The following is a 21,325-nucleotide window of genomic DNA, read 5'->3' as shown; positions in this document are numbered from 1 at the left end:
TGCATTCAAGTCCCTGATAATTGTGGTGAGTGATTTTGAAGCAGTTGGCCCCATCCCAATACACACATCCATGTGGGATGCTTGTAAGGAGCAGCAGGCAGGAGAGGTGCTTTTTTTTCTCACAGTCTCTGCCTTTTCCCTCTTGCCTGAGCTGCGAGCATGAATATGCCTCCAAAACGAGAAGAGAGAGATCCCAGAATAAGATCTAGACACTGTGACAAGCTTCTGTCACTTTACCAATAGCAATCTGCACAAGAGCTTCTGTATTTAATAATTTAGGGGAAAACAAGCAGTCCCCAGAGACCTCTGTGCAGCTGTACATGTTGTTAGTGGGCTCAACGTTGGGCAAGGCAGGGCTAGCACCGTTTCAGATGTGGGCCTTCTAGCAGGGAGCTACACAGGTCTTGGCTGAGCTAGCTCTGCCACTGCAAGCTCTTATCCCGGATAAAGATTGTGGGTTTTCCTCTGTGCAACTGCTAGATAGCTTGTTAGTTGAAAAGGCAAATAATGAGATGGCAAGTTAATTGGGAGGTGAAGATGCTGCCCACAGTCTCAGCCTGGCCAAGCAGTTGTAGCTCTGTTGGAGTTCCCCAGCACTGAGGCTTATGAGCAAGGAGTGGCAGGTGGAAAGCTCTTCCTGCATGCTGGCCTCCATCCCAGTTGGGCCCTTCTCTCTTTGGGTTTCCTCACCCATTTCCCCAGGCACGCTTGTGTTGAACCACCAGGACAAGCTAGAGACAGAGGTGCAGAGAGAGTTGGTGCTGAGCTTGGCACATGCCATGCCCTTTCATGTCACATTCCTGGTGAGATCTTTAAGGACTCATTGAGTCACTTGTGTGCTTTGCTGCTTGAACTCTGGAGTGGTAGGAAAGCCCCTGTGCATGTTTTCCCACCATTTAGGACCACAATGGATTGGGCTAACTTGAGCTCCACAATAGCTCCTTTCTCTGTACTATCAGAAACTTAACACACTTCAATTTTATTTCTCAAGAGTGTGCTGCTAGTAGGATTTGTTCATTTAATTGGCATCTCCAGCAATATTGCAGAGTGCCTGGACCTCACTAACTGCAGCTACAATGCAGCCATGTGAGTTTTGAGCCTGTTCCACTGCGAAGTCGCAGACCAGAGCCTTTCCAGGAGAGAAAGGTGGGCTTGGTCGTGTAAACACCCCAGAGAGACGCAAGGGTTTGGCACTGGGGGTTTGATGTTGTGCTTAGATAGCCACGTGTGTTCTAGTCGGGGCTGTGGGTTGAGGGACAGCACATGATGCAATGGCCCTACAGGCTCAGAGCTGGCCAGCTGGGCCCCTGCCTTCGCCTTGCAGACAGCTGACCCCTGGTGATGCGGCGATCGCTGCTGCAGCCAATGGACACTCACTGGAACAATAATTTTTTTTAATTCCAACCCTCTCCCATGACTACGGCCAGGAAATGAAGAATGGTTTCTTAGCAGGACTCCAGTGGATATCTCCTCTGCCGGATAAAAGCCACTGCTTATATTTTCCTCCCAAAGGATCTTATTTTCCAGTCTCACCTTTTACAGTCTTTGTTCCACTGAAGCGTGCTTCACTCTTTTCCAGCTGCCTGGGATACTGTTGAAAGAGGTGCATTACTTCCTACTGCTGTGAAAACTGGGGTGACCCCTTTTTTGGCATGTGTTTGGATGAGTTGCTTTGGGAAGCAGAGTCACGAAGGCACAGTTGTTTAAGAAGTGAAGACTGGAACAGAGCTGTTTTTTTCTTTTAATGAAGAGGAACAATTTCTCACTCTGTTTATTCTTCCTACTCTCAGCAAAATGTCAGGAATGCTTAAGATTAATGGCAATCCATGCGAAAGAGAAACAGATACCAAGGAACATTCATTTCATCACACTCAGTTCAACTTTCCTCCTCTTTCTATAGCAGACTCTGTCTTATGTTTTGGCAATGTACCGCCAGAATTTTTCTTGTTCTTTTCAGAGCAGATCTTTGGAAATCCTTGTTTTATAAAATGCAGGGAGAGAAGAGAGTCCTTGCTGACACAGTGAGCTGTGCTCTGCTCAAAGCACAGCCGTGTGCTGTCAGCTGGGGTGAAAAATGAGGGCCCTGGGAGAGTGCGAAAAGTCATACGTGGTCTTATAAAAATATACGGTTAGCTTCATGTTGGGGGGGCAAGGCAGATTTTCTAGAAAGCCCTTTGACCAGTTTCCCAGATAGTATAACACAGTGGCATTCCCCAGCAGAGGTCAGCCAGCTCTGTTTGATGGTCTTTCTTCCTCCTGGGGCAAATGGCTATTTGTTACCCATGCCAGCTGGTGCACACACTCTCTGGTTAATACCTCACTTTTTCTCATCTGATAATGCAAATAGTGTAGCCCTGGACCAGAAGAGTGGTGCTGTTCCAGCAGAGTTTGTTACAATAAGGAAATGGTTTAGGAGACAGCTTCTTTTCCCTTAGCAGTCACCTTGTCCCACGGCTTTGACTACCTCCTTCTGGCAACAGTGACAATCACTGACAGGGCACCTGTTTATGGCTTGTAACAAATCTTGCTGTGATAAAGTTCTTCCCAGCTTCTTGGCTTCTTTGTTCTTTTTGCTCTCTGTTCCCCTTTGCTCTCTGCATGGACAAGCTCCTCACTGTTGTATCTCTGTCCCTGTCTCCCTCACTCCCACCCTCCTAGATTGACTTGCTGTGCCCTTTTCTTATAGATGATTCTGCTGCAGCAGACACGGGTACCTCAGAGAGTAGTTTTGGTTCCCTCCACCTCCCCATCTGAAAAAAAAGGCAATGCTGTGAGACAACAGGAGCCTAAGCAAGAAGAGGTGGGCCCTGCAATTAGCACTATCCAGAAGATGAGATGGGACCAGAAAAATTGCCTTGCCCCCTAATACAAGAGCCTCACCCACTCCTGAAAACTACTGTTTTCAGCTCCAGACTTCCTGGCTCACTCATGTTCCTTCTGTGCAGTCAACATTTCCAAGAAAATCTTAACCTCTAGCCCCTTGTCTCTCCTATCTTCTCATTTTACTGCTCCAAACTATGTCCCCAGCTGGCATCTCCTACTCCCCTGCAGCCCTTGCTTTAGTGGCCAGCCTATAGCTCCAGAGTGTACAGGAGATACAGGCTGCCTCAGTACTAGTGGCAGGAGATGCTGCAGTTGCACAGATAAGAGCGACTGTGGGCCAGACACTCTGCAGGAATTGCCCCAAGAAGATGCTCTGCTCCAGTGTCTTGAGAGCTACTGGCCTGAGCGTAACAGTGGTCAGCAAAGCGAAATGGTAGAAGTGCCACTTCAGTCTTGCATGTGGAGTACAGCAGCACAGTGTGCTGGGGAATGTGTTCCAGATATGTCTGTTCATCCTTCTTTAATCTTGGCAGGTGTACTTAAATATTTATTAAAGTTAGAGCTACCATGTCCACAACAGAAATTATGCTCTTTCTGCAGCCATTTGGAAATAACACGGGGTACAAGTGTTGTGCTCAGCTTTCCAGCAGAGCTTTGCTATGAAATGCACAGGTTTATCAAAACACTGCAGGACAGGCTTTCAAACATCATCTGTGTTGCCTGAAAAAAACCCACTGCTCCATGTGAGACTTTCCCAGGACATCAGTGGTGCTGAGTCAGAACAGAGCTAAGGACTGTGAAAGTCCCCTGGACCACAGCCATTCCCCCTCACCCTCAAATACTTCGAAATCTGGGGACATTTTTCTTTTTGCTTTCCGCCAGAACACTGTGATCAAACACTTCTTACTCTGCCATAGCTACAACCACGATGCTGTCATCTTTCTTTCTTGCATCATAGCCACATAATTTCCATGTGCAAATGTTCACGAATTGAGCTTCAGTAAATTCAGTTCAGAAGGGTCATTTTACCTGAGAGATGCCCTGTTGCAACAGGTATCACTTTGTATGGAGACCTGGAAGGAGTCAGGGAGGGTTGATGTTAACAACACTCAGTGGTTTTTATTTCACATTTGACAGCAAACAAGGTGGGATGGGAACAGATGTTCTACATTAAACACTTAAAAGCGCTATTTTTTCTTCAGACAATTGCGCCTACGTTAATAACAAGTAAAAAAATCTTCAAAACCAGCAGGCATTAGTGTTGTAAGCCAGCATGCAATTCTTCCTGTCATCCCCCTCCCTTCGGGGAGTTGCTTCCGTCCCACCGCACACAAAAGGCATCTGCAGGCAAACACCACCCCTTCCCTTGTGCTTGACACTGTTTTTTAAGATCAGGTTGTAGCAAGGCTTACCTCTCTGAGTTTGCAGGCATTGTCGGATCAATGGATACCATACAATTGTCTGCTGTCAAAAGGGAGATTGTTGTGTTCCTGAAAAGCATGTTTCAAAGAGGTTTACTTGACCTAGAAATGCTGGCTGAAATTCAGTGCTGTTGTATATGGTGCATAGCCATCTTTTCTCCTGCAGCACCCTTGGCCTGGCCTGGCACTGTCTCAGACCCGTTTTACCCTGGTGCAGAAAGGGTCAAAGCACAGGATGGGGTAGAACTGGTGCTTCAGCCATTTCGATTACCGGAGATGTTTCTGGGAAAATGTTGTGTGTGATGATCATCTTTGATCTTGGAGCAGACTTTACTCCCTACTAAGTCATGTATTCTGCTGACTCATCAACTAATAATTTCTATTCAGAAGTTACGTTTTGTGATACATTGACTCAGCATCCACGTATTGACTCATGCTATACAAATGACTACCAGTGCCATGAATGTTTCAAAATAGTCTAGCTGCTCCTTTACCAAAACAAGCAAAACAAACGTCTTGCTGAATATGGGGTGGTTTTTTTGGGTGGTGTTTTGGGTTTGTTATTTTGTTTGGGTTTTTTTGTTTGGTTGTTTTATTTGGGGTTTTGTTTGTGGGGTTTTTTGTTGTTTTGTTTTTTGGATTTTTTTTTTGGGGGGGTGGGATTTGTGTGTATTTTTTTTAAATCCTGTATTAAGTGTAATCTCATAGGCTCTGATGTAAACCTTGGAGGTTTGCTTCGGCTCCAGGAGCCTGGTTGAAATGCACACTCCTTTGAAAGTCTGCTGTTAAAAATATAATGCCAAACAGGCAGCAAACACCCTGATCATGAATCACTAAAACTGTTAACCAAAGTTTTCTGGGTGATGGAGTGAAATTATTTGATATGATAGGAAAATGAGAGTTATTAACCTCTCTAATGTGTAATAGCAGGAAAAAGGCAGGATGAATGGCAAAGAGCATTCATTCTGTCCAGCGGCTTATGGGAATTCTGAGTCAATACAGACAATTTTATCTTTCAGTCCCCAGAGCTGGAGTCATGCAATAAATCCGTGATTAAAGGATTGGCTTTTTTTCCCCACTGTGCTATTTCTGCACTGTAGACCTGTAGGTACAAAGGTAAAGACTATGGCTTATTGCAAAGCCTGCATGCAGACAGCAGATGCCCCTTTCAAGATGTGACTAAGACGCTTCCCTATCCCGGCACCACCATCCTGGACAGATGGTGCAGAAGCATCTGGGTGCTACACAATGCAACCCTCCAGCACACACAGGTCTCTCCCACCTCGATGCACACCTACACCCGATTCTGGGTCCCTGCTGACAGAGAGATTTAAGTTGGATGCTGTTCACTGTGTAAGAGAAACAAACCCTACAGAAAATTACAGCAGGAGATATGCATGGACTTCACAAAACAACATAAATTAGGAAATAATTGGCCTGGGCAATGGATTTGGGGATATTTATGTTGAATAAAATGGTTCTGCTGGGATACCTTGTGCTTGACTAACTCATACTTGGGATTAGTTTGTACTGTATCTAAATAGAAAGCTTATCGCCTACTGGCAATGCTTCTCATTGGCCCCAAATTTTTCCCTGAAAAACAGGTTTTAAATGTATGGTTGCTTTTCACTTGATAGGGGAAAAAATGTAATGCTGAGGTATAAGTGGTAGCTGCACATAACCTCTGTGCACTCAGGGCTGGGCTTCTGCACTTTTACTTTTTTAGACTATACGTTCTGTTCTACTCTATTTCACTCTGTTCTTCAGGTGCAGCTGTCACTGAAATGGCTCAATGCCTGCCACAGCTTTGTGCACTTTTCCAGCTGGTGCTATCTGGGTTGCCCCAGTTTCTTCTTCCAGTAGACTGGAATGAGACAGAAGCCTGAATAGCAGGTAAATTAATAACTTGGGGGCTGTCTTTAAATTACCCCCAGAAGTAAAGGAACAAAAATGAAATTAATGTTGCAAATGAAAAGAGAGACCTACCTCGGTAGCCCTGTTGCAATGCAGAAGAGGTCCATGATATCTTTGGAGTTGCAATATTTACTAAAGATCACCTTCCAAACCAAACAGCAGCAGGGGAAAAAAGGAAGACAAAGAAGAGAAAGGAAAGTTAGTTCCCAGTGAGATGTGAACTCTATTCAGGCATGAGCTGGGCTAATTTTAAGGCTCATCCTACTGCTTCAATTATCTGATTTGACTTGTGAGCTGGAATATTTCTCTACTCCTGCTTAGATGTGTGCTTTTTTTGATAAAGCAAGTAAGCTCTGGAGACCTAATTGTGCTGTTCAGAAGCAGAGTAATAATGTATGTGAACAGAGAGCAAAAGGTATCTCATAATGCAGTATTGCTGCAGGATGATAACAAGTGCAAATTTCAGGATGTAGGAGCCCGGATCTAGGAAGAAAACAGTCCAGATTTGAGGAAGTCCTTGGATGCTGTAAAGAGCACTGCTTTTTCAACTACACCAGCTTAAACTAGCTTTATACAAAACAGGATTTTTTTCCCCCACAGGTTGTGCCAAGTTTCCTACAGTCTATCAGGCTGTGTCATTCCTGCTGTTAGGTCAGAGTTCCAACCTGGAATTACAAAATTTGCCCCTGTTACCTTCTCACACCCTTCAAACACCCTTCATCCACCTGCCTTTCCACACACGCCGGGCAGCCCCCCTGTGGAGAAGACTGTTTGAGCAGTGGGTCTGGGAGCACCACATCCCCTTGACCCCTGTTACAATGTAGACTTCAGTGACATGATCCCATGCCATGATTTTCCCCAAAGCTCTCACATCCATCAGGGCACATGGATGATGGTGATCCCTGGTTGAGAAGCTCTTCTGCAGCCAGGGTGTGGGGCAGGAAGCCTCCCTGTGTGCCTTTGATTGACTGTGGCCGAGGCTTTGGAACTGCTGTGGAAATAAAATGTTCCATTGCAGCCAGGTGTGGTTTATCTTCTCAAAGCCAGGAACAACAGTGAGTGGTGGGGGTGGTTTGTCTGGGGGCTGCTGGTGTTAATGGGGTGGCTGCAGGCTGCAGGGGGCAGCTTGCTGAGGGAAGCAGGAGGAGATGGTGGTGTGGATCAGGACAACTCCCCTGGCCAGCGCTGGAGCTCAGCTGCCTCATGCCTCTGAAAAACAAACACATAGCCACAGAGCCTCTGGGTTTGGGATGCATCAATTCAACAGGACTTCTGGGGACTTAATGGCAAAACTCAGGAGGAGCACAAAAGTGATGTTTTGCTGATGAGGTGTGAGGCAGAGGGAGATCAAGGTCAAAAGTCTCCTCTCCTTGTGAGTGCTTCAGTAGAAATGCTATTTTACACCCCCAAAACTACCTGCATCATCGCATATTCTCAGGCAAAGTTTCTACTGCTGTTCAACATGGGCACAGGGGATGTTGCATGCCCGCAGTTCAGCCTTGAAGCTGGTGACCCAGAAAATGAGGAGCAAGTCACATGGGATGGCCTTTCAATGGTTTGTTTCTGCAACCTTGCCTTGTGCTGCCAGGAGGAGACAGGGGCCGTGGGCAGTAGAGGCTGCAGGCAGCGGGGGCTGCTGCTGCCCTCCATTGATCTGGTCAGTTGAGTAGGCCCCATGTGTTCTGCAAGGTGAGGAACATGCTGCAAAAACAGTATTTCATCAACTAATCAAAGACTCTTCTGAAATGTGTAGGTTCCAAGAGTTAATTAAGCCTGCAGCCTCACTCCAGAAGTCTTGGCCTTCAAGTGCGTTAATTCCTGAAGTACAATAGCGTTGCAGTAACATGGTTTCCATATTACTTAGGAAAGGCTTTCTAAGGTGCCTTTCAGAGACACCAGGGGAAATCTCTCACTCGGAGGTGTCATGTGGTGTCAACTCAGATCTCTGCCGCGAGTGCTGGTGAGGCTGTGGGAGAGCCAGTGGGCTGCTCTGCCAGCAAAGAGCTGCTAATCATAGAATCACAGAATGGTTTGGGTTGGAAGGGACCATGAAGATCATCTAATTCCAGCCCCCCTGCAGGGGCAGGGACATCTCCCACTAGATCAGGTTGCTCAAAACCCCATCCAGCCTGGCCTTGGAAACTTCCAGGGAGGGAACATTGCAATTCTGAAGTGTTGGAAGAGTCAGGACAAAACAGCTAAAGGTAGCTAGCCTGGCTGAGTCCTGTCATGCCTGGGGTGCAACGTGCCAACAACACTCAAGCTGATGCTGAAGCAAGGTTTCAGACCTCAGTTTTCACTGGTGATGAGGAGCTCTCTTATTCTTGAGTGAAGTGTCAGGGTTTTTGTGGTACACAGCGATATTGGTCACCTCAAGAGGTGGCCAATACATGTGTGCACACCCATATTCCCCATTTTCCAACCTGGATGAGATTACACCAGGCAATATCTTCACTTTATAAAACATCAGGACTCTTGATTGCTGAGGTAGTCAGCAACTGCTACCGGAAGAAGGGGTGGGATTCATGCCCTGTGTGTTCTGAAAGCCTCCTTTGCCCAGTGATTGACCCTTGGTTATTAAATACGCCAGCAATCTAAGTAATAAAATGTAGCCAATTGAGTTCAGATAGGGCTGAAACCCTGCTCCTACCACAACACGGGGCTATCCTAGGAGAGTGATAGCTGCTAAAATTAGATGAAAGAGTATTGGAGGGTACAAGTGGTACATGCAGTAACTGAGGAGATGATACTAATTGCAGCTGAACAGAGGGTAAAGACCTGTGATGTGCCAGGAATATTATTTCAGGTATTGAGGTTTCTTATTATGGAAATCAATTATTATCGACCGGGACAGATAAGAAAGGAAAAGATTAAAAAAAAAAAAAACAAAAAACAAAAAACCATTCAAGGTAAGAAAGCTAGCCTGACTCATAGAAAGCAGCAGGAGCTTTCAATGCATTAAGGATGAATTTTAATGCTTCCTTTTACTCAACGTAATAGTAAAAGAGTGGGAAGCAAATCAAAGGCTGTAGATACTAGATCATGAGCTATCTCTACACATACATTTTAGCTTTCCGTACTTGGCATTTTTAGCAAACTTAAGTTTGCTAAAAGTGGATTTGTGAATCCCTCACCACACTTTGGTACTCATCACAGGATTGTTGTCCTCAGTTGTTTGGGTTTTTTTAGTCAAAGAGCATACACTACTGAAGTTTTGTTCTGCTGCAACACCTGCTGAGCTTTTCTGACCAGCTTCCTTCTGTCCTAAAACAGAGCAGCCAGCCTCAGACATTTCTCAGCAATATGCAATTGTTCCTATTATTGTCTGCAGGTTTATGTTCCCAATAAAGTCAATGTCAGTTGTGCTGATGGAATATGTTTGGAATGTATTTTGGAGAGATGGGAGGACAGTACTGCATACTATTGATGGCTCCAGCACAGCATAGGAATCCTATTTGCCTAAAGTCCATTATCATTGTGGGGACATTAGCAACATGAAGGCAATAGAGTGACACTGGGATTGCAACCATACTTCAGCCAGCTGGGACCTGTGACCATGGAAGATGGTTGACATGCAGCTTTGAGGTTAGGCAGTCCTGTTGACACTAGTTGCAGAAGTGAGCACCATTCCTGTGAAGGTGTCCATACTTGGACGGTTGTCTTGAAACCACTGCTGTTCAGCCTGGGTGTCGATGGTGATCATTTTCTGGCACTGTTTGTGGGTCTGATCCAGACCCACAGCCACCACTGAGGGACTTCATCTCCCTTCATACCTGTCTCAACTGTCTCTAATCCACAGTTGCCACCTTGCTTAAGTCCCTGTTTCTGTGCCTGGGTGGGAAGCCACTGCTGTGATGTGTCTCGCAGCACCTCACTCCTTGCATTACCACCTGGTTCTGGAAGAAATCACTGCTTAGGGCAGGACTGTGACCTTGCTATGGGGCATATCAAAGGCCAAAGGCAGGAGTACACAGCAGTCTCTACAGTTGTGGTAGTGGGCTCAGGTCACACATGTATAGGTTTCCCCATAATATATGTAAAAAAAAGTGCATAGTCACATAGGTCAGCACAGCCCTATTGGAACAAGGGATGGAGCTCCTGACATACCTCCTACAAGAAACAGTAGACACTGAGTCTCCAACATTGTCTTGGTGGTATGAAATTCTCCTGCAAGTCTGGTCAACACAAGACACTCAGCTGCCAGTGTTATTTCTGAAAGCAAAGGCAGAGCCAAAATCGTGCAAGCAGAGTCACAGAGGCGATACACCACATGGAAAAAGGAAACAGAGGCCTCTGCTTCAGCTTGCAGATTGATGACTAAATGCCATGAAGAAAATCAGCCACATATAAACCCTTTTAATTGCATTTCCCTTGGTTTTGTGCCAGGATGAAAATAAAGTATTCCTCAAAAGTGATGCAGCATCTGAAAACAATTAATTTCCACCCCCCACACCCCTTCAAGAGTTAACATTATTTCATATTTCTGTCCTTGTTACTGTTAGCAAAACTTCTACCATGTGTAGAAAAAATATGACAAATCAGTCAGGAAAATCAGTCTCTCTGAATGTTTAGCTTGATTGTTTCAATGAGTCTCCATCAAGACCAAGAAGCAACCATTTGACTTAAGTGGGGAATGCTCTCTCTCTGCCTTGGAAAGTAACATGAAGGAAAGGGGGGAAAGGCAGAATGAATAATAACTGAGGCTTTTTGGAGTGGAAATAATATTTTGATGAAGTATGCAGTGACTGTGAAATAGGACAGCATGACTTGATGAAGATGCCTTGTTCCTGGCCCAGAGCTCACTTCTGTTGGACTGGTTTCTTTCCTGGAGACAGTTCTGCATTTTTTTAAACTATTTCTCTGAAAAAAGGGGCCATTGTCTCTTAATCTATAGTATCCACCTCTGGTTGAGGACAAGGATTTTAAAAGCCCTCTCAGAAAGAGTAGGGATTATCAGTCTTGCTACTCTGGCTGGCTTTCCCACTCAGAGAAGCAGCTCAATATTAAGGATATGATGGAGATTTTACTAAGGGACTATTGTGCACACACGCTGCAACCTACCAGCTTACAACTAATCACATTGTATTTTGCTTTCAGATAGGAAGGATAAAAACACATCCTACAAATCCAATTCCTGTTCTATATTTGATCCTCAGAACAGCTAATCCTCACTGTAAACTGCAAACCCTGTCCAGAATGTTATCCTGTTCTGATCTACTTTTGGTAATTGGGTTTTCTTCCAAGAATTTAAATAGCCTTTAGGGTTTTTTTTACCCTAGTAAAATTCCTAAATAAATAATGTGGAAGTATTTTCAAAGCACGTGTATCCTCAGTTTCCAGTCCTACTTCCTTTTTTTTTGTCTCAGCCTGCTGTGTTCAAGACTTTCAGCATTTGGTGATGTCTTTCACCATTGCTCAGCAAGCATTGTTCAGTGTCAGGGCTGAAAGTGCATAGTTGAAACAATCTAAAAAGATAATCTTGTACTAATGAGACTGAAGGACTGTGTCAGGTAAAAACTCAGTCTGGTAAAACTCAGTTCTGTGTCTTGCATGTACTGTGAAAATTGTTGCTGCTTCTGAAACAGCATCTTTCACAGAGTATTTCTGAATTGCTAAGGCAGAATTATTAAGTGAATTTTCCCTGTCTCTCCAGCTGTCTTTGTTATCCACATCAAAATGAAGCAGGATCCTGATCTTTTAGACACCACTCTGTAGAAATCACTGGAAGGAAGTCATATGTCAAAACTTGTAAACAAATAGGTCTTCCTCAAAAAACAGCAATAAATGACCTACCAGTCAGAGGTCCCAACATCTAGCAGAAGCCTTACCTAAAATCCCACACCTAAACATTTTCCAAGTTTCTCATTCTTTGTATTCAGATATAAGCATGAGCTCAACTATATCCAAACTATCTGTCTATTTTTTATTTCTTGCACTAATTAACAGCTGATATTTGGAAAACTACTCCATTTATCTGACTTCCAAATGTTAGGCAGTATTAAAAATAGCATGCCAGATTTGCCATCTGTTTGATGCAGTAGGAGTTTCTGTTAGAGAATAGAAAATAAGTGCATATGTGCGTGTGTGGGGAAGAAAACATCAGAGCCCTCAGCTGAAAGTCTGAGCAAAAATGAAAACTCCCCTGAGCTCTTCAAACATCTCTGTGTTAGAGGATGAGGAGTGTGGTTGATGTTTTACTTCCAATAGCTGGAGCTCTGCAGTCCTGCTGACTCACAGTTACCTTGGGGCAGTGATGCAGCTTGACACCATTCATTTCAACATGACAATGAAATGTATGGGTGGCATTCCTTTGACGCAACTTGAAACATCTACAAGTTTGGCATCTCATGCATGTTGCTTTGCTAGACTCCCTCTCTTGCCAGTAGAGAAAGAGGACAACTTCCAAACGGTAAATCAACCCACATGTCTCCAAAACCCAGTTTCAGATGGGATGAATAATGCATTCCCTGGAGATACCACCCACCTCCCCAGTGACTACAGGGGAACCTGCATGACTAGCTTGGAGCAGTCATCACTAATTTAGATGGCTACAGTTTAACAGTTCTGTGGGGTGAATCCTATTGGTTTCCTAATTATACATGTTAACCTAAAATGAGAAACGGGAGCCGCCAAAGTCTGCATTTCAGGATCCTGAGGCACATGGCTATATAGTAAGTTGCAGTCCTCATCCTTTTTAAGATCCCTGAACAGAGCACTATGGGAAAAGAATTTTTTTTCTCTCTCTCTTTTCAAAGAAGATAAAACATCTATGATATACTCACACATGTGATGGGTGGAAGGGGTGTGGGGGTGGCAGGGGCACTGATAGAGACAGCATAGCAGAGGTCGTCTTTCTCACTACAAGCAAGGAAGGCTGTCATTACTTCTTGGAGTCACTTGGACTCATAAAAGAAGTGAGACTACATTAAAGAGAGCCTTGTGCAACCTGCTAAGGGCCATATTGCTAACATTCAGTCTTTCAGTACTAATAATTAATGGCAGAATATAACCAGGAAGAATTATTTTGAGAGACTGACCTCTCAATAAATTTCTTATTTTCTGCAGCAAACATAAAAGTAATTAAATCTTTGACAAATAACAGGAACGTCAGTACCCTGGCTTTTCTTAACATAGTGCACACAGTTGCTGCTAATGGACTACTAAGTGCAATTAACCCTGTAGCACATTAATGCATTAGACTTGAAATGTTTTGTAAACTGGATAATAAGGATGCTTTAGGACCACGTCCTCACTAAATGTGGATGAACCTATGCTGCTTTTTTCAAAACTAGTCACACAATTAATGTCTGACATTACAACACTCTTGATAATAAAGGACTGTCAGAAGGTTAATGCCAGTTTACAGAGTAAGGAAAAGCAAGCATGGTGAGAGGCCAGTGAAAGGCAAATTTGCAGCTGTAGAAGTAAGTTCACTTGAAAGGTGATAGAAAGAAAATGGTTTTGCTTTGTTTGTATTAAGCCTGAAAAGTTTGTATGTGAGTAGCTTAAGTTTCTACAGTTGGCTTGTCCAAATCTGTAGGCAAGGCTAGCAAGAAAGTGTTAGACCTACACTTTGTCTTGGCTAACGTGAGTATAAACTATAGTAACTATAATAAGACTGCATGTGACTTCAGAAAGATAAACAGCAGTAAACAACATTTTCTGGATGATGGGTACAGAAGAATTATGGGGCTACACTGGAATCCTGTGCTGGAATTATGGTTTGGGCCCCTAAGTGCACTGAGGAGCCCTCACTGGGGAGGAAAGAGAAGGGGGAGTAGGAGAGAGAGAGGCCTCAAGCACTTTTTAAAAGCATGGTTTTAAGCCATTTTACTCTCTAAAGTGTTTACGTGCTCTAATGTCATGGAGTTTTAGGAACCCGCTAGTCATTTCTTGCTGTTTTACAAGAACATCTAGCAGATGCCTTGAATTCACCAGGGCCAGCTGAAATTGGAGAGACAAGGTTAGCCAAGACCACTGGCCAGGCTCAGGCTGTGCTACTTTCCACTTTCCCTCACCCACAGAGATCTGCCCTTACTGAGAAAATGGCCTTGATCCCACAAAAACATACTTATGTCTTGCTGTGCTAAAGCAGATTTTGGCATTGGCTTGTCCATGCATGGGAAGAACAGGCACATAAACAGAGCGACTGCCAAGGTGTCCATGTCCCCACTGCCTGTAAACCCCGCCTCTGCACATCCCTCTGACACTCAGCAGCTAAAAGGGTGTTGCCCTTAATCCCTGGTCCAAACAGACAGGGAATGGGGTCCATAGGCACCGCAAAGCATGCCTGCCCTGCTGTGCTGAGAGTCACAGGGATGCAAAAATATTTAATTGCCTTGAACTGATCATCACGCTATTATTTTTGTGCTGTGCTTTGCTTTTAATCTGAATCCAGTTTGGCATGTTAAAAATAGCATGGCAAGCTTTGGAAAAGTCTGTTGGGTTTGCTAGAGTCTAGGCATTTATGCCACAGTTGCTGTTGCTCTAATTAAAATTAAAAGCTCACATGACAGACCCGACTCCTATGCGCTGACGTTTCAGTGCAAGAACCACAGCACGAAAATGTGGTCTTAGCTTTGTTCTGTTCATTGGGGACCTCAGGCCAAGAAGAACAATGGCTGTGGATGGCTTAGTGTCCTGCTCCATGGGTCAGTACAGTAGATACCCAGAAAAATTGAACTCAATAAATTTCTATGAGAAGAAAAAAAATATTCTGTTTGGCAAATAGAATGACTCAGTAAACCAGCAAACTTGCTCCAAAATTCTTTACTTGCTTTCTGAAGAGGAAGAAAATACCACACAGTGATTTCCTTGAAGCCTTGACAAAGGTGCTGGTCTTTTTCATTCTTTGGGTTAGTTCAGGCTCTGTACCCCTCTGACTTTCCATCATTGTTACATATATGATGTTGATTAAGACACTGGAAACAGAAATCCTCTCTGATTAAGCATTTTTCTCAGAGGAACACCTTACAACACTGTAAGCAAAGACATTACCCTGTGATATTTGAAAACCAGAGCCATGCAGCCACACACCTGGGAATAAGCCCACTGGCTGGTTTGGCTCTGCTACCATTTAAATCTCAAAGGTCAAAAGAAAACGTTTTCAGAAGTTTCTTCATGGAAAAAAAATGGGCATGAGGAGGGGAATATTTTCTTCCTGGTGGATTTTTAATTTGAAACAGACTCAATAGGAATTTTTCTTAAAATGCAGCCAAAGGGTTAATAACATGAAGGAAAATAGGACTGCAGATCTGGCTTAGCTTTGGTGCAGCAAACCTCCACTGGCAAGTTGGGGGTTTGGCTGCCTGACCCCATCCAGTGGCACTCCAGGAACAAAGTGAAATCCCCATCCACAGTGGTGCTGCCAGATCACCTTATCCTGTATGAAACATGGCCAAGGCTTCCCCTCAATCTGCTGTCTTCTCCTTTGCCTGGCAGCAGACCAGGCTGTGGCAGGGGTGGGACAGGGACACATTTCACGGGTGTGCTAGGCCCCAGGCACGCGTGCATAGCGCAGAGGGAGTTGATGTCCAGGCAAGCGGGTAATGAACTGCTGGGTGTCTCTGGGCAAGAGGATCCTTTATAAATAAATAAACTGAGCAGTGCTTGCTTCCCCCAGGCATACATACCCTATATGCAGGCTCTGGATAGGAAGCACATTATGCTGAAATTTCATTCTTCACTCAGCTCTGAGAACAAGTGGCCTCTTTCAAGCTGATTTGCTCCAGTTTGGCACAAGGTGGTAACACTGCAAAGACTTTGATCTTCCCTCTCCTGCAGCCCCAGCATGGCTGCCCCTCCACCTCCTGCATTCAGGCCCACCAGCTCGGCAGGTGGCCACCCCATCGGACAACCCCATCCCCGGGCCCCTTGGCCTGGGCACAGCTACCAGCAGCCTGAAGCTTTCCTCTGGTAGACACAAGAGCCATGCTTTTGGGGATCCTGAGCTCAGGCTTCTGGGGAAGGGTTCTATGGCTGGTATCTGCTAGGTGAGGGTGGGTCATCTCATGTCACACATCTCACGAGTGCTTCCTAAGTAAGTTTGCAGATGACATTAAGCTGGGAGAAGTGTTGATCTGCTTGAGGGTAGGAAGGCTCTGCACAGAGACTTGGACAGACTGGATGGATGGCCCAAGGCCAATCGTGTGAGGTTTAACAAGGCCAAGTGCCAGGTCCTGCACTTCCATCACAACAACCCAATGCAAAGCTACAGGCTTGGAGATGAGTGGTTGGAAAGCTCCATGGTGGAGAAGGACATGGGGTTGCCAGTTGACAGCTGACTTAACATGAGCCAGCAGTGTGCCCAGGTGGCCAAGAAGGCAAATGGCATCCTGGCCTGCATCAGAAATAGTAAGGCCAGCAGGAGTAGAGAAGTGATTGTGCCCCTGTACTCAGCACTGGTGAGGCTGCACCTTGAGTACTGTGTGCAGTTCTGGGTCCCTCATGACAAGAAGGATGTTGAGAGACTGAAGCGCATCCAGAGAAGGGCTACAAAGCTGGTGAAAGGTCTGGAGAATAAGTCCTATGAGGAGAGGCTGAAGGTGTTGCTCTCTACAACTACCTGAAAGGAGGTTGTAGGGAGGTGGGAGGTGGCCTCTTCTCTCAAGTGAATAATGACAGGATGAGAGGAAATGGCCTGAAGCTGTGCCAGGGGAGGTTTAGGTTGGATATTAGAAAGAATTTCTTTACCAAAGGAATGGCTGGACAGTGGAACAGGCTGCCTAGGGAGGTGGTGAAGTTGCCAGCCCTGGAAGTGTTTAAAAGAAATACAGATATCATGCTTAATTACATGATTTAAGCACTGAACAGGTAAATGATGTTATGGTAGGAGGATTTAGGTTATGGTTGGACTTGATGATCTTCCAGGTTCCTTCCAACCGGGATGATTCTGTGATTCCATGATTCTGTCTCCCTTCCAAAGCAGAGCCCTTGATGTCCCAGCATGAAGAACTGCTCAGTGAGCTCTAGCTGCTGAAGAAGAGCCCGTCCCTGCCATCAGCTTTGGTGAAGATCATTTTGTGCCTGCCCATATGTCTGAAAGGTCAGTTTATCAAACTGTGACAACCAGGAGCCTTTGTTTGTGCAGGCAGAATGGGGCTGAGGGGAAAGTGCAGTAGCCAAGGAAGTTACGGAGGCGAGGGCTCAGGCTTCCTCAGCACACTGTGGGAGCGATGCACAGCAGTACCACGCTGGGTTCCCCTCTGCTATCAGCCTCCCACCACTGTCATGCAGGAGGCTACTGGACTCCTGAGTGTTCATGGCACTGGCCTTAAAGGTATGGACCTCAGCCTCAGTCCTCTGGGACATGATTGCCTCAGACACAGTCCTGCGTTCAACCCCTGCTGATGGTGTCACCTTTGTTTCGACAGCCACTGAGAAGAGTTTCAAAGCCAGCAAACTCTTCCGACCATCACTTCGCTTTGCCCTCCCTGCTGTGCCCCTTGGGACCTGCTGACACACAAACCTACTTAGCTTAATTCAACACTCCTGCTGCAGAGCACTTTCAAGTGCTTATCTGCAAGGCGCAGGTTTCAGGGGAGGTGGCATGCAGCTCTCTGAGCCTGGTGTGTCCCTGCATTTACCTCAGTGATGAGGCAAAGCAACTTCTCCCAAAGTCCATAGCATGCCCAGTGGCTGTACTGGTAGAAAGGATGGTGCATCAGGATGATGCTGTGGAAACACAAAATTACCTGTGAACAATTGTGATCACAACTGGTGCTATCACAGGATGCCCAGTTCTACTGCACAACTCCGCAATGCCCCGCACGCCAGTTGTAAGTCAGAGCTGAGCCCTTTCAAACTCAACAAGTGCTGTTAAAATGAAGCTCATACCTCATTACTGGATTGACAAGTAGCTTAGCATTGATTTAATGAGTTCCCTTTAGAAGCCTCTAATACTGCATTCCTTGGAAGATTAAGGGTTGCTTTTATTTTTTCTTCTAATGATGTTACTAAGCAGGCATGAGAATCTGAGATATGCCCTGCTTACCCCTGGGTGAACCCCATTTATACAGCATTTTTACTGCAGGAATCCTTCCAAACATTGTACAGATGGAATTTCATATCTGACAAAAGAAACAGATAACATTTATTGAGAAAAAAGAAAACAACCCTTAATACCACCCGACTTCGTATTTGCTTGCTCATGCAGTTGTGCCGCTTCTGCATTTTTAGTTTGAAAACTACTCTTCATAGACTGGCTGTGCAAAATGCTATATATATATATATATTTTTTTTTTTTTTTAATTAGTAGATAACAGACAATATGCCTTATCAACATCTATGGGATCACTCACCATCTGTTCAAAATACCAAAACATTTTTGTGTTAAACTGTAAAGGCGCCAGGGAGCTCTGCACAAGCCTTGCTTCTGGGGGGCTGTCAGGCAACCAACTCATTAAGCTCTGGCAAATGAGACGTGGTGCCTTCAGCTCAGCAGAGTCAGCACACTCCTGTCCACTGGCATGGCAAAGCTCTGTGGTGGCAGAGGGACCAACGTCACACCTAAGCCCTGGAGATGGAGGAAGAGGAGCAGCCTGCTCTGGGGAATCTGGCACAGATTTGGATTCCCCAAGGTTTTGTTCCTGAGGACAGAACTCTAGCAGTTGCAGTGGGTCTCCAGGGAAGTGGTGGAGGAGTCGGTAGGCAATGGACATGTGCACAGTGGGACAGGAGTGTAAGTATCAGCTCTCCCTTTATCTCTTTTCTGTGGTCACTCGTACAGCAAAGGGGAGGGAAGGGAAAGGGTATCTGCTGTTTCTTTTTAAAGGAGAAACAGAAGGCTAGGCTGGGCAAAATGAAAATTTAGAGCAGGAAGACGAGAGATTTGAATTCTGCAAGCCAGAGTTTACTTGCTCTTGAGCCTCGCAGGCACTTTCACTCTATCACACAAAAGGCACTTGGTTTGCGGCCGAAGAATTGCTGACAAAAAGAAGAAAAAGACCTCCCAGAAACGCGGCGGCATCGTTTCTGTTCAAAAGCAGCGAGCTGTCAGCTTGACAGCGTGCAAGCTTTCCCTTTTAGCCAGAACGCATTTCCCCCGCAGTTTCCCTTGTGCTGTGAACCGTGATTAAGCAAACAAGGCAGGCTAATAGAAGTGGAAGTTTTAATTAAGGTTTATCGCCATTTACAACCAGCTTGGCAGCGCTGGCGGGGACCCCGCAGCCCCCGGCGACGAGGGGCACACCCCTGGGCACAGCAGCCCCGCAGGCACCTGCCCGCTCTTCAGCTTGGCGCTAGGAAAAAGCTCATCGATCAACCCCTCCGCCCCCAGCAGCAAGGCAATCCCCAAATAACTCAGCACGCCGTGCTTTCCGGCCCCTACTGCTTGGATGAAAACGTCTTCTACAGGAATAAACTTTGTAAACACGCCGCGACGCCGCTCTGGGAGAGGAAGCCTGCGCGGCTGCTGAGCCAAGGATCCCCACGCCGGCAGCGTCCAGCCCCCCCTGCTGCCAGCCTCCCCTTCCCCTCTCAACAAACACCCCTGCACAAAGTAGAAGCCTCCCCCCCCCCCCCATGCCGCCCCCCGCCCCTTTCCCTTTAAAAAGAGGTCTGAAGCCCACGACGGCGCTGAACGCAAACGCGCATCCAAGTCGCGTTACAGAAAGAGGGTGCGCAGCAAGCACAGCCCGCACAGCCTGCAGCCGCTGCTGCGTCCGGAGACGCTGCTTGGGGAAAAACAGCAAAAGTACCTTTTGAATTCTTCCATCAATATCCAAATAAATACACTTGGGCCGGTAAGTGGAGGAGGCTGATCCCATCTTGCTACAGTTGGGCTTTCACTGGACTTTTTTTTCCAGCGTCAAACAGAGCAGAAAATAAGGTTTATCCTACGAAGCTGAGCCACCGCTGCCTGACAGTTTGGTGTCCCTGCTCTTCTGTATCCCACTGTACTCTCATTCTGGGAAGGTCCCTCCTCTAACATGCATGCATTTTGCTGTGCCTCTGTCTCTCGCTGCCACCTCCTTCTAGTTTTGCTTCCTTCCAAATCCAGCTGCCTCCAACAAGGAGAGACACAGGCTCCAGATGCTGTCTGCAAGTGCCCCCTCAATTCCCATGGCAACAATCCCTGAGAGCTGCTGGGCTCCCCTAGCTCTGACCCTGGGACCGACCAGCTTCTGTTACACACAAGACCAAGTGGTACTTACCTGCTGGAGAGGCGGGGGAGGCTGGACAGGGGAGGAACCCCTCCTTCATCAGGGTGGTGAGAGATGTAATTTGTTTTTATGCTGAAATAGGACCATAATGATTAATTAGTGCAGGCCTCTCTGGTGAGCTGCCTGCACCCAGCAAGCACTGTGATGGGCTCCCAGCTGTGCTCTGTGCTGGAAGTGTCCTTTCAGACACCTGCTGCAGCCAGGGCTCGGGCTGTCTCAGTCCAGACTCAGAAGCTTAATTTCCCCATCCCTCCTGTTATCATTACAAGGATGGAAATAAAAAGGAGCAGCTTTTTTTCTCCTGTAAGGTCTAGAAGCACAAAGAAAGAACCCAACGACATCCATACCACCCCCAGAGCAAAGGAATTAGTTATTTAAGGGAATGTGAAGTATCCTGGCAAAGGCATCTCCCATGGGAAGGCACAGCTGAAAGCCAGAAGGGAGCAAAGCATCCGACTGCTGATTCTGAGCAGATGCCCTATGCCGTCTGCTGCGCGTCTGTGCTGTGCTGCAGTGCCTGTGGGGAGCTGATGTGGCAGTGGTGACAGTGGGTGATGCTTGGTCACGGAAGGCGGAAAGCTTTGGAAGCAGCAGCTCCTCTGCCCTGGCAGGGGAGAGGCTGTCTGATGGGCTGCAAGTATGCAGAGTGGTTGGAAAGAGCTCGTCCTGCCAGTGTTAGTGTGTTCTGGGGCTTCTGATGGAGGCGCTGCAAAAACAGTTCCCAGCATCTGTTGCGCTGTGGTCTGGGAGAGATGGGCTTGCAGCAGCGGGGTCAGTGCTGCATCCCCTTCCCACCTCCAGGCCCTTAACTGCAGCTTCAGAGAGACACAAGTGACCTGCAGAGGAGGCCAACATGGCCCTGCAGGGTACGGTATGATGTGCAGCTGAGCAGGCAGGATTCCTCCACAATGCAAAGGGATTGGTAAGACCAGTGGGGCCGAGTAAATCCCAGAGCCAAGCTGGCCTTTCAGACCAAAGTCAGCAGTACTCCAAATGCCCTCAGAG

The 21,325-nt window shown here is 46.2% G+C and overlaps 1 protein-coding gene across 2 annotated transcripts in view; it reads right to left on the bottom strand.

Annotated features, from left to right (window-relative positions):
* Window positions 1-20,262, bottom strand: part of PDE9A (phosphodiesterase 9A) — a 50,533-nt gene extending 30,271 nt beyond the window's left edge. The window contains exons 1-4 of one of the 2 annotated variants that reach the window (XM_051618906.1): window positions 19,856-20,262; window positions 6,231-6,301; window positions 4,236-4,313; window positions 3,853-3,896 (exon numbers count right to left, since the gene is read on the bottom strand). In XM_051618906.1, the coding sequence (XP_051474866.1) occupies window positions 3,853-3,896; window positions 4,236-4,313; window positions 6,231-6,301; window positions 19,856-19,924 (262 nt within the window). In that variant the 5' untranslated portion in view covers window positions 19,925-20,262. Of the gene's footprint in view, window positions 1-3,852; window positions 3,897-4,235; window positions 4,314-6,230; window positions 6,302-19,855 lie in introns of those variants that run through there. The other variant, XM_051618935.1, reaches the window with a different exon arrangement.
* Window positions 20,263-21,325: the final 1,063 nt, after the last annotated feature.

Source organism: Apus apus, chromosome 1 (genome assembly GCF_020740795.1).
Source record: "Apus apus isolate bApuApu2 chromosome 1, bApuApu2.pri.cur, whole genome shotgun sequence".
NCBI lineage: Eukaryota > Metazoa > Chordata > Aves > Apodiformes > Apodidae > Apus > Apus apus.
This window is presented reverse-complemented; position numbering and strand designations above follow the sequence as displayed.